General features: G+C 41.0%; 1 protein-coding gene across 3 annotated transcripts in view; it reads left to right on the top strand.

The window, feature by feature from the left end:
* Positions 1–16,428, top strand: part of vav3b (vav guanine nucleotide exchange factor 3b) — a 167,174-nt gene that overhangs the window by 3,982 nt on the left and 146,764 nt on the right. For all 3 annotated transcript variants that reach the window (XM_087239616.1, XM_087239615.1, NM_001126393.1), the window contains one exon: positions 319–435. In XM_087239616.1, coding sequence (XP_087095742.1) covers positions 319–435 — 117 coding nt within the window. The remainder of the gene's footprint in view (positions 1–318; positions 436–16,428) is intronic.

Genomic DNA, 16,428 nt, shown 5'->3' with positions numbered 1-16,428 from the left:
AAATTTGTAAGTATTAATCGGTTTACTTAATTCCTTCATGTCGTCTTAACACAAATCAAATGTGTGAAACCCAACATTTGCTTTTACAGCATACACTAAATGAAACATTATTTCACCCATGTTTTAACAGTTCATTTTCACAAAAGCTTTTTGAAATTCTCAAGTTTACACTTTACTTGTATTTGCTAAGCTTAGTAGATAATAAAATCACTTTAGTAAATGTCTAAATGTTAATGACCCACGGGTAAAGGGATTGTCTAAATTTGAGCTGAAATATTAGAAAATTGTTTTAACAAAGTCAATTTTTTGATCTTTTAGTTTCTCTGTCTGAAGAATATCCGTACATTCCTGTCTGCATGCTGTGAAGAATTTGGGATGAAGAAGAGTGACTTGTTTGAGGCCTTCGATCTCTTTGATGTCCGTGATTTTGGAAAGGTAATGAAAAATAGTCTATTTAATAGGTCATTTTAATGGTAATATCACTTATACTGTGTGTGTGTGTGTGTGTATATATATATATATATATATATATATATATATATATATATATATATATATATATATATATATATATATATATATATATATATATATATAAATATATATATATATATATATATATATAAATATATATATATATATATATATATATATAAATATATATATATATATATATATATATATATATATATATATATATATATATATATATATATATATATATATATTTCGAAAATCAGCATATTCTAATATCACTACATTTATAATTTGTGTATATGTGTCACACACACACACACACACACACACACACACACACACACACACACACACACACACACACACACACACACACACACACACACACACACACACACACACACACACACACATTTGAATTCAGAATTATTAGCCCCCTTTGAATTTTCTTTTCTTTTTAAATTATTTCCCAAATGATGTTTAACAGAGCAAGGACATTTTCATAAAATATTATTTACTGTCATCATGACAAAGATAATGAGTTAAATAAATGAGTTATTAAAACTATTATGTTAAGAAATTAAAATAATAATAACCATTAATCAGAAATTTAGGACAAAAATAAACAAGGGGGCTAATAATTCTGACATCAACTGTACATGTATGTTTACATGTATGTATGTTTGTTTGTTTGTTATATATTCATTATAAACAGTGAACAAAGATAGATTTTTAATTTTGTGCAATTCATCCTTATTTAGAATACAGTGATTTTAGATATTTGTTTTTCTGCTTTTTTAGTGTTTTGGAGCAGAGTTATTATACTATTTTTATCATTGTGTGAAATGTATGAAAAAGAAATGGAGATCTGTTCAAAGCTGGATTTGTATTTTTATAAAAAACATTCATCTTTCTTTAAATTTAAGTAAATTTAATGTGTGGTTTCCCTTTCCAGTTGTTTATTACACTTGGTCTTTTAAAATGTCTTAAAATAAATTTGATAATAATTAATATAAAAAATATATATATTTTTGAAACCACAAGTACAGTAGTAACTGAATTATCTGTCATAATGCTTGTTGTAAATGGGTGAACATTATTGGCTGAATATGGGTCAGACAGTATGTATTGATGGAGGGGGAGGGTGACACTGCTGACCAGAGAATCTAATTTACAATTCCATTCTCTTTATTGTACTTGCCGCATTATGATCAGCATCACAAATTATGTTTTTCTTAATCATTAATTAGCTAGAACTTGGAATGCTATACTCCAATATTGTCGTCATTATAGTTTTGGTGGGAACACTGCTATTCATGAATAGTTATGACTTTATCGGTTTTGTTTTTGTTATAGTTAATTCTTTGTGGCTTTAAGGGGCAGTGAAGAAATCTAATTTCTCTTGATCTTGTTGATGTATATACATGTACATATTGTTGACATGCGGACAAAAAAAAAAAAAGTTTCAGAACACAACTTTATCATTATTCAGTATATTAAAGGCAATCTGCCAAAATGACTAGTTGCGAAATGAGCCGTTTTATTACATGATAGTGTAACTAAAGTCCTTCCCCGTGAAAGATGATCAGCACCTACCTCTACATCGACTGATTTGCGAATGTAGTAGGTAAATATATACCAAGAGAGTTAAACTCAGGATTATGCATAAACCAAATGACACTCTGAGACAAGAGTTTTCAGACAAAACAATGCATCGCCTTTATGATCTCTACAAAGCAGTGCATGAAGTTTATTTTTGATGAAGCTCCAGATGCGCAAAGCAAGAACTTGGTCTTTGTTCACTTTATTTTACTGTGTTTAAAAAAAAAGACTAGAGACTATTCCACAATTAATTTTCAGAGAGATTGAAAAAGTTAAGACAGTAGCTATGTTTCCATCCATTTCTTTTTATGCCCATTTTGAATTATTGCATAAAAAAGCTTGATGAAAATGTCAAAACGCACATACATTTTGAAAATGCACACAAAAAATATTTTGTCACCTTAAAATTATAAGGTTCTATCTAACATTTTAGTCAAAATTGAGTTATTGCCATATTCTTATTAAATGACAACTCATTTACATTATGGGATTTTTTATAAGTTGTTTACATTTTAAGACTTTTTATTTAAAAGAACACACATACTGTTTGCTGTGGAATGCAAAAACTTTAAGGCTCATTATCTCAAAATCATTCAGAAGGTGACCATTTACATAATTGAGAAAGATAAAGTTTTTGTTTGATGAAAAAATATAAAACTAAAACGCATAAACTATTTTAAAACTATTATAAAACTATTTTACAGCATAAATGATTGTATTAGCATTAACAAAAGTCATGTGGTTTTGTTATAAGAGATCATGTGATGATAGAAATGTGTGTGATGGATGCATTAATGAACAAAGCAGTGGGCCGACCAAAGGCCACCACGCATTCATTTCTTTTTCTTCTGAGGCACAAGTAAAAAAAAAAACTCGCACAGGTTCTCCTACCGCAACACATTACGGCAACAGTTTATCAGGAAAAGATGATTATTTTTCTTTGACTTATGGGATGAAAAAGTTGGTTTATTCACAAATGTTTTATGCAATATTCCAGTTTTGCAAATAAATTTAATTAGCATCTTTAGATGAAAACATAACATAGCAAATGTTTTACAGATTGTATTAAAAGTTACACCGTAGTAATGTTGTACATATTGTCTGATATGTACGCAATATTTAAGCACTGGTATAGCATTGTTCATTTTTGAAGGATATAGTCTTTAAAACACCCGTTCACAAGTTGTCATTGAGAGACTTGGTTAACACTTTACAATAAGGTTCATTAGTTAATGCATTTACTAACATGAACTAATCATGAACAACACTTGTACTGCATTTATTAATCATAATTGAACATTTACTAATGCTTTATTAACATTTAAGTCCATGCTTGTTAACATTAGTTAATGCACCATGAGTTAACATGAACTAACAATGAACAACTGTATTTTCATTATCTAACATTTACTTACAGGAATAAATACAGTAGTAAATGTATTGTTCATTGTTTGTTCATGTTAGTAAATGCATTAATTAACAGTAATGAACCTTACTGTAAAGTGTGACCGAGACTTGTATATATATTTATATATTTATATTCAAATATGCACAATTTCCAGACAATCATGCCAGTGGACGAGTCTTATATCTAGTGCCGCACGATAATAGAAAAATCTGATATTGTGATATGTGTATTTTTCTCTAATAAATATTGTAATATGTATACAATTTCACAAGATAGTTTGATTAGCTCAATTTGACGGTTTTCTGGGGAGTCTAACATTATTTAGGTACAGAAATGTAATAATTTCCAGGCAAAACATGCTTTTCTCACTTTGCTTTGTCTCATTTCTTCTCCAAATATCTAAAAAAAAAAAAAAAACCTAAGATCAAGTAATAATTAGGGACTTAACACCTATAGTCCGTAGGCCCTATTGGAATTGCTTGGTTTCTTCTTCTCTGTAAAATGAATTGCACTTTTAAGGGTCTAAAAATGCTCAAACTAACAAACCTTTGCACATGCATCAGAAGTGGTGTAAATTTATGTTTATTATAGGTTTTGGAAGTGGGTGTGGCAAAATGACTTGACAGTGCCATCTGTGTACGCTTCACTTATTTCCTCCCGAGCTAAATTTCACGAATATGTACGAAAATTAGCACACACATCAAACATGCCAATGCCTATAAAAAAGTCTGTCGGAGCAAAATCAAAAACCAAACAAGAAGTCAGATATTTTTAACGTTCTTTTTTTTAAAAAGGGCCGTTTTTGCCAAATCCAGGCATTGTATTTTAACAAACTCCCTCAGGGATTTTATCAAATCAACACCTAAATTGGGTATTGTCATCTAAAGGCTTTGGCGATGTTTAATTGTGAAGATCTAGGGCTCTATTTTTATGGTCCATGCACAAAACGGAAAGCGCAGGGCGCAAATGCTTTTAGGGCGTATCAGAATCCATATTTGCTGATTTAAGGACGGGAAAATCTGCTTTGCACCGTGGCGCATGGTCTAAAAGTGTTGAGTTTATTTTCTTAATGAGGTATAGGTGTGTCCTGAGAATAAAACCAATTGGAGTCTCATCTCCCATTCCCTTCAAGAGCCAGCTGCGTCGCGCCATAAGCGCATTTGCTATTTACATGACGTAAAGGTAGTGTAAGTGGAAAAACTGAGCATTTCACAAGATAACAGTTAATAGTTTTTTTAACAGAATACAATTAACCAGTGCATCTACCGCGGAATAATGAGAGATAATCGATCTACTTTCACTTTCGCTCTTGGATAGGGAAACCTTTACGCACAGACATCAATTAGCCTATAAATAATTAATTTCGTTTGTTCAGCGCAAATATTTGTTTCAAAACTATTTCTAAATTCAGTTTTAATTTCCAGCAAACTAATAAATGAACAATAATTACTAAGTGTGCTCAAAAACCTGAGTTATATCCTAAAACACATGCTGTGCCCCATATGGTCTAAAACCTGCAGGTGGGAAAATCTAAGCTTGTTTTTAATAAAACAAATATAAATATGGATATAATAAATAATACTGCTAATAATAATAACATTATACAAAAGCAAACTGTAATAAATGAATTGAAAAGGCATAAAAGCTGTGGTTTTTCATATTTATGTTGGCTAGAAAATAATATGTTTTGTAATATTTTAGTCCTTTATATTTATATCCTATATATATTCTTATTATATTCTATATATAGGCTTATCCTTAATATTTAAATTTTTTCATATGTAAAGATATTTGCGTATTGCTCTAAATCTTGTGTGTAGGCTATTAAGTAGTGTGTAAGCGAGGGGCAACTCTGCGAGTTTATGTGAGTTTAGACTGGGTTTGTTTTGGTCTAATGAAAAATCTATTATAGTTTCTCAAAATAGCAACGCGCCAGCAATGCGCCTAAGAATGTCTTCCTTTTTAGACCAGAACGCCTGTGGGCGCACATATGAGCGCAAATGCATTTGCTATTTAAAGAGCGTGGCGCAACGCCTCAAAACGACTCTTGCGCCAAGCTGAAACTAGCAAACAAGTATTGCGCCACGCCTTGCGCCACATTGCGCTGGGTGTATGATAGGGCCCCTAGAGTTTTGGTTGAAGGGCGTCCATGGCGGCCTCACAAACATTAATGTTTCGCCATAAATCAGCAAGTTGATATAACGCAGGCGTGCATTGTCTGATATGCATCAAAATCCACAAGTTTAGTAAGACCTGAACCCATTTCCATGCCAATATCCAGTTATAGTTATAGCGCCACCTGCTGACAACAGTAAATAGCATATTTTACAATATAACAAACTCCTCCTAGAAATTTCATCACATTGAATCCAAGTAAAATTCCAGTAAATGCCAGTAAAATTCAAAGACCTTTGTGATGTGAAATTGTGAAAGATCTAGAGCAGGGGTCACCAAACTTGTTCATGGAGGGCCGGCGTCTTACAGATTTTAGCTCCAACCCTAATCAAACACACCTGAATGAGCTAATCAAGGTCTTATTAGGTATACTTGAAAAACACCCAGCCAGGAGTGTTGAAGCAAGCTGGAGCTAAACCCTGCAGGGACACGGGCCCTCCAGGACCGAGATTGATGACCCCTGATCTAGAGTTTTCGTTGAACTGCATGTTCGAGGATGACTGACAAAGTTCTATGCTCTTCTAAGTTCTACTTTCAACTCAGCCACAAAATGTCTAATCTGCCGGAAAATTCACAGGTTCGATTAGATTCCTCTCCTGGAGACATACATGCCAATATTTAGTCTCAGTCATAGCGCCACCTGTTGACAGTTTTTCATAAATCTGCAATTGTCTTAGATTTTCAGCTTAAATTATTATTGTCTATTGTTCTCTGTCATCCTAAAGCCACCGGGAGGTGGTAAGCCAAGGTGCGAGGTCCCTTTCATGGCTGCTTGCAGCTTTAAAATTGTTTTGTTTTAACTTTCTGACAGACTAAGTCAAAATTGAGGTTTTAAATTAAAAGAAAGCAAAATGATCTGCCAATAGGGTGAGCAAAATAATCTTGTTTTGGCTTTGAAATGTAGATATTTGGACAAGAAACAAGACAAAGACGTTTTTTTTTACTTTTTTTTATAAATCGTATAAGTAATAAAACACAATTAATCTTTTCAACCTCCAAACATCATAATTTTTTGTGCCCGAATGTTTTAAACTCTCTTGTCACAGAACTGCAAATGGGAAACCGTCACTGTAGTACGGTTAAACCCAGCAGAGACTCTACAAATCACATGCTCTGTGGCTCCTGCTCAACTATTATTCAGTCCCAACATTTTATACCTTGGGATGTGTGCATTGCAGATGCGCACATTGCGATATAAATGTTGAAACTATATATTTTGCAGCCATACTACAATCTGTCATTACTCAAATGGTTTGTTTCAAGCAGAGGGGTTTAAACAACACAGTTTGCAACCACTGTACATCAGTATTACCTTTTATAGATATTATTTTATGATAGATGTCTGAAGATCTCTATTCACATTTCCCATGGAAAAACACAGTTTGTTTAATACACGTCTTCTCGTGGTTTGCAGACACTTGTACGTGTCAGGCTGATGTGGTTGTGGTCTGGCCTCTGAAGGTCACCTGTTATCAATATCTCATTTATTTCCACAAGCTTCCCTTGTAAAACCTCTTTCTGGATGTTTGGACTGTCTTTGTTAGTGCTTGTAATACAATAATTCCCTGAGCCACATAAATAACCGACTCTCAACCAGCTTCCATCTAGGATTTCACTTCCTGGGAAGTGCAGTGGCTAAAGGCCTGGTCTTGTGTGGGTTTAAACATGAACTGAAGTGTTCTTTGTGCTGTGAGGGACGGAGCTGTTTTCACAGAGGAGTTCAGCTATTGTTTGACTGTCCTCACAGGACACATCTGCAGCCATGCAGAATCATCAGCACAGCCCTGCAGGGCTAGAAAGAGCACTCCTGACAGAACAGACTAATGTAGGGAACAGAAAAGCTGTTCAAACACTCACACTGCACAGTTTTTGACGACTTATGGCTAAGGGCATGTGTGTTTGTCAATGGACTTGAGGATTGTCGTTTGGTTCAGTATATAGGCAGTACAACCTTAAATCATTAGTAGTTTTACCAACTAAATTGGTCTTTAAGAAAGTGTTTTCTATCAGAATTATTAGTCCCCCTTTAATTTTTTTTTTCTTTTTTAAATATTTCCCAAATGATGTTTAACAGAGCAAGGATATTTTTACAGAATGTCTGATAATATTTTTTCTTTAGGATAAAGTCTTATTTGTTTTATTTCAGCCTGAATAAAAGCAGTTTTAAATTTTTTTAACACCATTTTAAGGTCAATATTATTTGCCCTTTTTTAGCAAATTTTTTTTGGTAGTCTACAGAATCGTTATAGAATAACTTGCCTAATTACCCCAACCTGCCTAGTTAACCTAATTAACTCAGTTAAACCTTTAAATGTCACTTTAAGCTGTATAGAAGTGTCTTGAAAATATCTAGTCAAATATTATTTACTGTCATCATAGCAAAGATAAAATAAATCAGTTATTAGAAATGAGTTATTAAAACTATTATGTTTAGAAATGTGTTGAAAAAATATTCTCTTCGTTAAACAGAAATTGGGGGAAAAATAAACAGGGGGTTTAATAATTTTGACTTCAACTGCATATTTGCTATTAATTGTAATAATCTAGTTTAGATTTTTCTTTGACAGCAGTCAGTGCTCCAGAAAGACATCTGATCTCTCCAGCATTCAGTCTTTACAGACAAACAAATAGAAGCAGACTAAATCCAGAAGAACTGAAGAACATCTCTAAAACCTGCATATTTGTATACTTTTTTTGGGTAAAAATGCTGTAAAGTGAGGGTGCTTTAAAAAATAAAGCATATACTTATATACATTTTATTTAGTGTTTGTATGGGTGCTAAAAATTCTTGAAAATGCTTTAGTCTAGTAATTTCAAGGTTTGAAAAGTGCTTCGATTTTGGAAAAAAATGCTTAAAGTTTCTTTCAGATGAGGAATTGATACTACTAAATAGATAATCATAATAGGACTATTTATAAAATATTAAAATGCATATTTTTGCTGCATGGAGACTACCATTTCATGAGTGAGCAGCAGTGCAAGGAATCAAAATATATGTATGTAATATAAGTGTGTATATATGCAATTTTCCACACTTGTAAAGTGCTGTAAAAGTTTGCAAATGCACCTGCAAAGTGCTTGAAAGGTGCTTAAAGATGTGGTCAAGAGTGTTTTTAAGGCTTGGCTGTGTTTATAAGATTCAATGCAATGCATGCTCTTGCTTAATTTGTAAAAAAAACAAATTTTTTCATATATCTTACTTTGATTATATACAACTACTCTGCTAATATGAAAACGACATATATAGGAAAAGGTGTGATGCCTCTATCATGCACTTTGCCTTTGTTGTGCTAATATTGTCAGAGTAGCTGCCATATCAGTTTGTGCCTGAATCAGACAGAAAATGAAACAGACACTGCTGAACCTCATGCTTGCTCTATAAAATAACATCTGTTGAGTGTATTTCACATATTTTCGGAATAAGCATGTTTAAGTAATATGAAACGTTCACATATTCTTTGCGAGTTTGTTATTTGAGATGCAGAATGCAGGGAAAGCTGCTGCATAGAGAGAGACACTGCAGCACTGATGAAGATTGTGTGTTTACAGAGGTTCATAAACAGCTGAACATGTGAATTTTTAGCTAAATTGTTAACGGTGCCAAACAGCATGTCCTATTGTTTGCATCCTTGTTTACGTCCTTGCTTCAAGCATTAACGCTACAACGCTAGTGCATGTAATAGATCAATTTTAACAAATAAAAATACTTACAGGTTGTGGCTCACAATCCACAGCTTCGTCTATCATGGTTGGAGCTGCTGCTTCTTTGAGTTTTTAGCTGAATCCAGCACTGAACTGAGAGAGAGATTCTAGAAGCTGTCCTTTGTCAAATGCTAGAGCTATATATATATTTTTTTTATAATGCTTTGGAACATAATTAAATGAAATTGTAAGCACTTCTCTCTTTGTGTCATGTCCTTTAGAAGCCCAAATACACAAACCGAACAAGCTCTGTAGAAATAGCAGCATTTAGATGGCATTTTAGCTTTCTCTGCTGTAACATTACAGCACCTCTGGCCACGCTCCTTTGCTGCACAGGGTGTATGCATGTTGTAAATGCGCGTAACCTGAAGCCCTTGTCATCTCTAGCCCGGATGTATTTTTTTGTTGTCCCCAAACTTCGTTCGCTGTAGGATTTGCTAAGCTAACTCTGTAAAAGCCAATGTCTCCCTTTGCATTGAACTTTGAGTATTTCATTCAGAGATGTTGTTTATATTTACACAGCTACATTACACATCAACTAAAGTTTAAAATATGACAGCATAGTGGACCACCCCTACACTGCAAAAAACAATTTTCTTATTTAGATTTTTTGTCTTGTTTCTGGTCCAGATATCTAAAAATTCTTAAATAGAGGAATTTTCTAGACGAGCAAAACATATGGGGCCCTATCATACACCAGGCGCAATGCGGCGCAAGGAGCGGTGCAAATGTTATTTGCTAGTTTCAGCACGTGGTGTTTTGCACCACGTTGTTTAAATAGCAAATGCATTTGTGCTCATATGTGCGCCCTTAGGCGTTCTGGTCTAAAAGAGCAATATGCAAATATCTTTACATATGAAAAAATTTAAATATTAGGGATATATATATATATATATATATATATATATATATATATATATATATATATATATATATATATATATATATATATATATATATATATATATAGGATATAAATATAAAGGACTAAAATATTACAAAACATATTATTTTCTAGCTGTCACCGACTCAGTCCCAGTCATTCCCCTCGCTGGCCAGCAGAGGCCACCATCTCCAGACTTTTAACATTACGTCATCCCTTCACTCTGATTCCAGCACACCTGATCTCCATTCCGTTAATGACCCACGTACCCTTTATAAGCAGCTCACACTCACACACCCTTGCGAAGTCTTGTTTAGCCCCGGCCAGCATTACTGAGCGTTCTATCCTGCCTGATCTCCTGTTTACTACTTCAGCCCGTTTCCTGACTCTGCTCTGCCTTCTGCCTGCCCACGACTTAAAGCCTGTTTCACACACTCTGATACTCGCTGCCTGCCCTCGACCCAAGCCTGTTACACGGACTCTGAATCACGCTGCCTGCCGCTGACCCATGCCTGGTAATCACTCTGTGTCTGTCAATCGCCAGCCCATATTCATTGCTGTGTATGTTGTATGTTCGCACAGTCGTGCGTGTTGTATGTTGAGTAAAGTGTGACTTAATAAATACTGCAAATGGATCCCTCCGTGTCAGTCTCCCCGTTACACTAGCCTACATAAATATGAAAAAATACTGCTTTTATGCCTTCATCTCGGAAGGCTTTTTCGGTTCATTCATAACAATTTGCTTTTGTATAATGTTGTTATTATTATTAACAGTGTTATTTATTATATCCATATGTATATTGGTTTTATTAAAAACAAGCTTAGATTTGCCCACCTGCAGGTTTTAGACCATATGAGGCACAGCATGTGTTTTAGGATATAACTCAGGTTTTTGAACAAACTTGGTTATTATTGTTCATTTATTCATTTGCTGGAAATTAGAACTGAATTTAGAAATAGTTTTGAAACAAATATTTGCACTTAACAAACAAAATTAATTAATATAGGCTAATTGATGTCTGTGCTTAAAGGTTTACATTTACATTTAGTCATTTAGCAGACGCTTTTATCCAAAGCGACTTACAAATGAGGACAAGGAAGCAATTTACACAACTATAAGAGCAACAATGAATAAGTGCTGTAAAAAAGTTTCAGGTGTGAAAAAATAGTGGAGACAAAATAGTCGAGTTTTTAGTCGTTTCTTGAAGACAGCAAGTGACTCTGCCGTTCTGATACAGTTTGGGAGTTCATTCCACCAACTGGGCAGATTGAATGCTAGAGTTCGGGAAAGTGATTTCTTCCCTCTTTGGGATGGAACCACGAGGCGACGTTCATTCACTGAATGCAAGTTTCTGGAGGGCACATAAATCTGCAGAAGTGAGAGCAGATAAGGAGCAAAGCCAGAGGTGGCTTTATAGGCAAACATCAGAGCTTTGAATTTGATGCGAGCAGCAACTGGCAGCCAGCACCTGACATGTGCTCACTTAAGTTCATTAAAGACCACTCGTGCTGCTATGTTCTGGAGCAGTTGATCCACGAGAGCGAAAGTAAAAGTAGATCATTTATCTCTCATTCTTGCCCGGTAGATGCTCTGTTTAACTGTTTTCTGTTAATAAAACTGTTAACTGTTAACTGTTTGATTGTGAAATGCTCAATTCCCCTTCGGGGGGAACTCCAGCACTATAAGTGGATTTGATTGTTAAAATCCACGTATTGGGAGGTTCGGTTCAGAAGCTACTCGTCTGAAAGAGTATTGAACGGGCCAATTAAGAATGAATTGGCAGCGCAAGCCTGCGCAGGTGAGCGGCATAAGCAATCAACTGAGTATATAAGCTCACCTGGCGCCAGCAGACGCTATCCTTTTCGCTTCAGAGACTTTTCTGATCGAGCTTCATGAGGGTTCCTCCTGCTGTCTACAGCCACTTCGAGCGAACGAGTGTCTCCCGGTCCAGAGCGAGTCCACGCAGCGGCAGATGGTCGAGCTGGGTTTCTCCCTTGCCTGGCGTCCCTTTGGGTCCGGTCCTCCAGAGCGGTGCGTTTTGTTGCAAAGCATCCTAAAAGAGCAACACAGTCGGGCAACACGTCCTTTTCAGGACGGCGCTCCGACTGTGCGTTTCTGGTTGCGGGGGTTTCCTGGCTCCGAATGATGGGCACGATCACTGCATTACATGTTTGGGGGTCCAGCATGTTAATGTGGTGCTCAGGGGCGGTTCATGTCGTCACTACAATGCCATGACCGTCGCGCAGTTGAGATCGCGGCAAACTCTCGTGAGAGAGCGAGCCACCCCAGTCGCCTCCTGTTCTGCAGCGGGCGCTCGGGCAGATCTGAGGGTTCCAGCGAGAGATAATCGGCCGCCTAAGGGCTCGCGGACCTCTCGCTCCTCCAAGCGCTCCATCCAAGCTTCGGGCGCTGGGAGTGATCCGTCTATCAGATGGTAGCTCTCACGCTCGCTGACACCGGAGATCAGATGTCCTCCGCGGCATCGGAGGGTGGGCTTTCATTGTCCGACGATGATCCGGACCCGCTCGCCCCCTTCGGGCAGGTGAGCGCTGTCAAAACGGATACTGAAACGGACGTGTTAGCCGTGCTTTCCCGGGCTGCTTCGGCCGTGGGTTGGAGATGGTTTATCCCCCAGCTCCGCGGCCGGACCGACTAGAGGGGCGTTCCCTTCTTCCCGGTGACGCACAGTAGGCTCACGCGGTCTTAAAGAGCACCTTTTTTCTGCTCGTGCTGCGTGTCCCTCCACCCTCACCACTCTTGGTGGTGGAGCGGCCAGGGGGTATGTGGCGATTCCTCAGGTTTAGTGTGCGATGGCGGTTAATCCGCGCAGCGCCTCTTCTTGGCGGGGTCTGCCTCGTCTCCCATCCAAAGCCTGTGAGTTTTCGGCTCCCTTAGAGCTAGAGCTTACAAAGCTACGGACCAGGCTGCATCCGCCTTGCATGCGATAGCCACCGACCAGCGCTACCAAGCGCAGGCGCTGGCCGAGCTGCACGAGGGTGGGTCCAACCCAGGCTTATGAGCTTCGCACCGCAGCCGACTAAGCTCTTCGGACTACTAAGTCCGCTGCGTGTGCTTTGGGGAGGACGATGTCCACACTAGTGGTCCAGAAGCCCCACCTCTAACAAAACTTGGTTGATATGCGCGAAGTTGACAAAGTCCGCTTTCTTGACTCGCCCATATCCCAAGCTGGTCGGCGACACAGTCTGCGAATTCACCCAGGAATTCGAGGCAGTGAGAGAGCAGTCCGATGGGTGATGTCTAATCGGCGGCCCCGTAAGCCCGCTCCGCCCGCCGTGCCATCCATACCTGCTCCTCGCCGAAGGCGCCCGCCTACGAGAGCTGCACCGCCCCCGCACTCGCCTCTGGCGAAGCGAGTGCGTCGAGCACCTCGGAAGCAGGCCACTCCCCCTGCCCAGAACGCCGCTAAGTCTGGCAACGGACCGCGAAGCGTCCCTGGGACAGGTCATCTGGAGAGGAGGGAACTTGCTCTTTCCCCGCTGGAGGGCGGGGGACCATTTCCAACGGCACTTTTTACTGCCATGAAATGAAAGGGCACTTTTCCACTTCTCCGGAGGTGACAGCCTGAAATCTGCCAGTTTGAGCTCAGCTCTCTAGCTCGTAGGTTCGGTGCACTCCGCCAGTGGCTCACGGGCACTGCAGGCCCTGCCAGCCTGGGACGCGCCGCCTCTCAGCTCGCAAGGTCTGCATGCTCCGCCAGCGGCTCACGGGCGCTGGGGGGACGGTCTCCCTTCTCCCAGCCCCCAAGCCCCCCCTCCGGAGTCAGGGTGCGGAGCCAGAGTGAATCGCTCTTCTCCAGCTCTTCTGTGGGACCCTCGCGCTCCCCGGATCAGCACACCCGCTCCGCGCTGCCCCTCCGCGGGTATGTCAACGATTGCTGCGATGACGTCATTAGCGAGGGCTCTGCCTGCCTGGTTAGCGCGGGCCAGCCCCTCGCGGTGGCTCATACGCACGATCAGACTCGGCTACGAACTACAGTTCTCCAAACGGCCTCCCAGGTTCATGGGCGTGTGTTTCACCAGGGTCAATCCCCTGTCCGCCCCTGTCTTGCGAGAGGAGATTGCTGCCCTCCTGGCGAAGGGTGCAATCGAGCCGGTACCTCCAGCCGAGATGGAGAGCGGGTTTTACAGCCTGTACTCCATCGTACCCAAAAAGAGCGGTGGGTCACGGCCAATCCTAGATTTGCGCGTTTTGAATCGCTGCCTTCACAAGCTGTCATTCAGAATGCTTACGCAGAGGCGCATCCTCCGATGCGTTCGTCCTCAGGATTGGTTTGCAGCCATAGACCTGAAGGACGCGTATTTTCATGTCTCCATTCTTCCACGCCACCGTCAATTTCTGCGGTTTGCGTTCGAAGGTCGAGCATGGCAGTACAAGGTCCTCCCCTTCGGGCTCTCTCTGTCTCCGCGGGTCTTCACCAAACTCGCGGAGGGTGCCCTAGCACCTCTGCGGCTTGCGGGCATCCGCGTACTCAATTATCTCGACGACTGGCTGATTTTAGCCCACTCTCGGGAGCAATTGACTGCGCACAGAGACGAGGTGCTCCGGCATCTCCGCCTACTGGGGTTGCAGGTCAACTGGGAAACGAGCAAACTCGCCCCGGTGCAGAGGATTTCTTTTCTCGGGATGGAGCTGGACTCGGTTACCATGGTAGCGCGCCTCTCCGGAGAGCGCGCTCGTCTGCTGCTGAACTGTCTGAGGGAGCTCGACAGCAAGTTAGTGGTCCCACTGAAATATTTTCCGAGGCTCCTGGGGCATATGGCTTCCGCTGCGGCTGTCACGCCACTCGGATTGCTCCATATGAGACCACTTCAGCACTGGCTTCAAGATCGAGTTCCGAGACGCGCATGGCATGCGGGCACACACCGAGTCTCTGTTACTGCGCTGTGTCGCCGCACCCTCAGCCCCTGGAACGACCCCTCATTCCTGCAGGCCGGTGTGCCTCTGGGACAGGCGTCCAGTCATGATGTTGTTTCGACAGATGCTTCCAGCACAGGCTGGGGAGCCGTGTGTCGCGGGCATGCAGCTGCGGGCCTGTGAGTAGGTGCCCAGCTGCATTGGCACATCAATCGCCTAGAGCTGTTGGCAGTGTTCTTTGCTCTCCGCCGTTTTTCTCCAGCGCTGGGGCAGCAACACTTGCTGGTCAGGACGGACAGTACGGCTGCGGTGGCGTATATCAACCGCATGGGGGGTATGCGCTCTCGCCGCATGTCTCAGCTCGCCCGCCGTCTGCTCCTCTGGAGTCACCCGCGGCTGAAGTCGCTGCGCGCCATTCACATCCCAGGTATGCTCAACCGTGCAGCCGATGTGCTCTCACGGCAGCAGATTCACTCTGGACAATGGAGACTCCACCCCGAGTCTGTTCAGCTGATATGGATGCGATTCGGGGAGGCGCAGATCGATCTGTTTGCTTCCCCCGAGAACGCTCATTGCCAGTTGTTTTATTCCCTGACCGAGGGCTCTCTCGGCACGGATGCACTGGCCCACAGCTGGCCTCGGGGCGTACGCAAGTATGCGTTTCCCCCAGTGAGCCTGATCGCGCAGTTAATGTGCAAGGTCAGGGAGGACGAGGAGCAGGTTTTGTTAGTTGCTCCCCTCTGGCCCAACCGAACCTGGATATCAGAGCTCTCCCTCCTCGCGACGGCCCTCCCTTGGCAGATCCCTTTGAGAGAGGACCTACTTTCTCAGGGACAAGGCACCGTCTGGCACCCTCGTCCCGATCTCTGGACCTCCACGTGTGGTCCATAGACGCGAGGAAGACTTAGGTAACCTGCCGCCCGCGGTGGTTGATACCATCACTCAGGCTAGAGCCCCCTCCACGAGGCGCGCCTACGCCCTGAAATGGAGTCTATTCACTGAGTGGTGTGTCTCTCGCAGATCTTGCCAGATCAGTGTTGTGCTCTCTTTCCTTCAAGAGAAGCTGGACAGCAGGCTGTCGCCCTCCACTCTCAAAGTTTACGTTGCTGCCATCTCCGCTCACCATGACGCGGTGGCTGGCGGCACCGTGGGAAAGCATAACCTCATCATCCGGTTCCTCAGAGGACCCAGCCCTGTCCTTACTTTGTCCAGTTCGCGCTCTGCGCATTTATGTGGACCGTACTCAGAACTTTAGATCTTCTGAGCAGCTCTTTGTCTGTTATGGCGGACGACAGCAGGGAAGTG

This window comes from Danio rerio, chromosome 2, assembly GCF_052040795.2.
Source record: "Danio rerio strain M-AB ecotype USA chromosome 2, GRCz13ab, whole genome shotgun sequence".
Lineage (NCBI taxonomy): Eukaryota > Metazoa > Chordata > Actinopteri > Cypriniformes > Danionidae > Danio > Danio rerio.
This window is presented reverse-complemented; position numbering and strand designations above follow the sequence as displayed.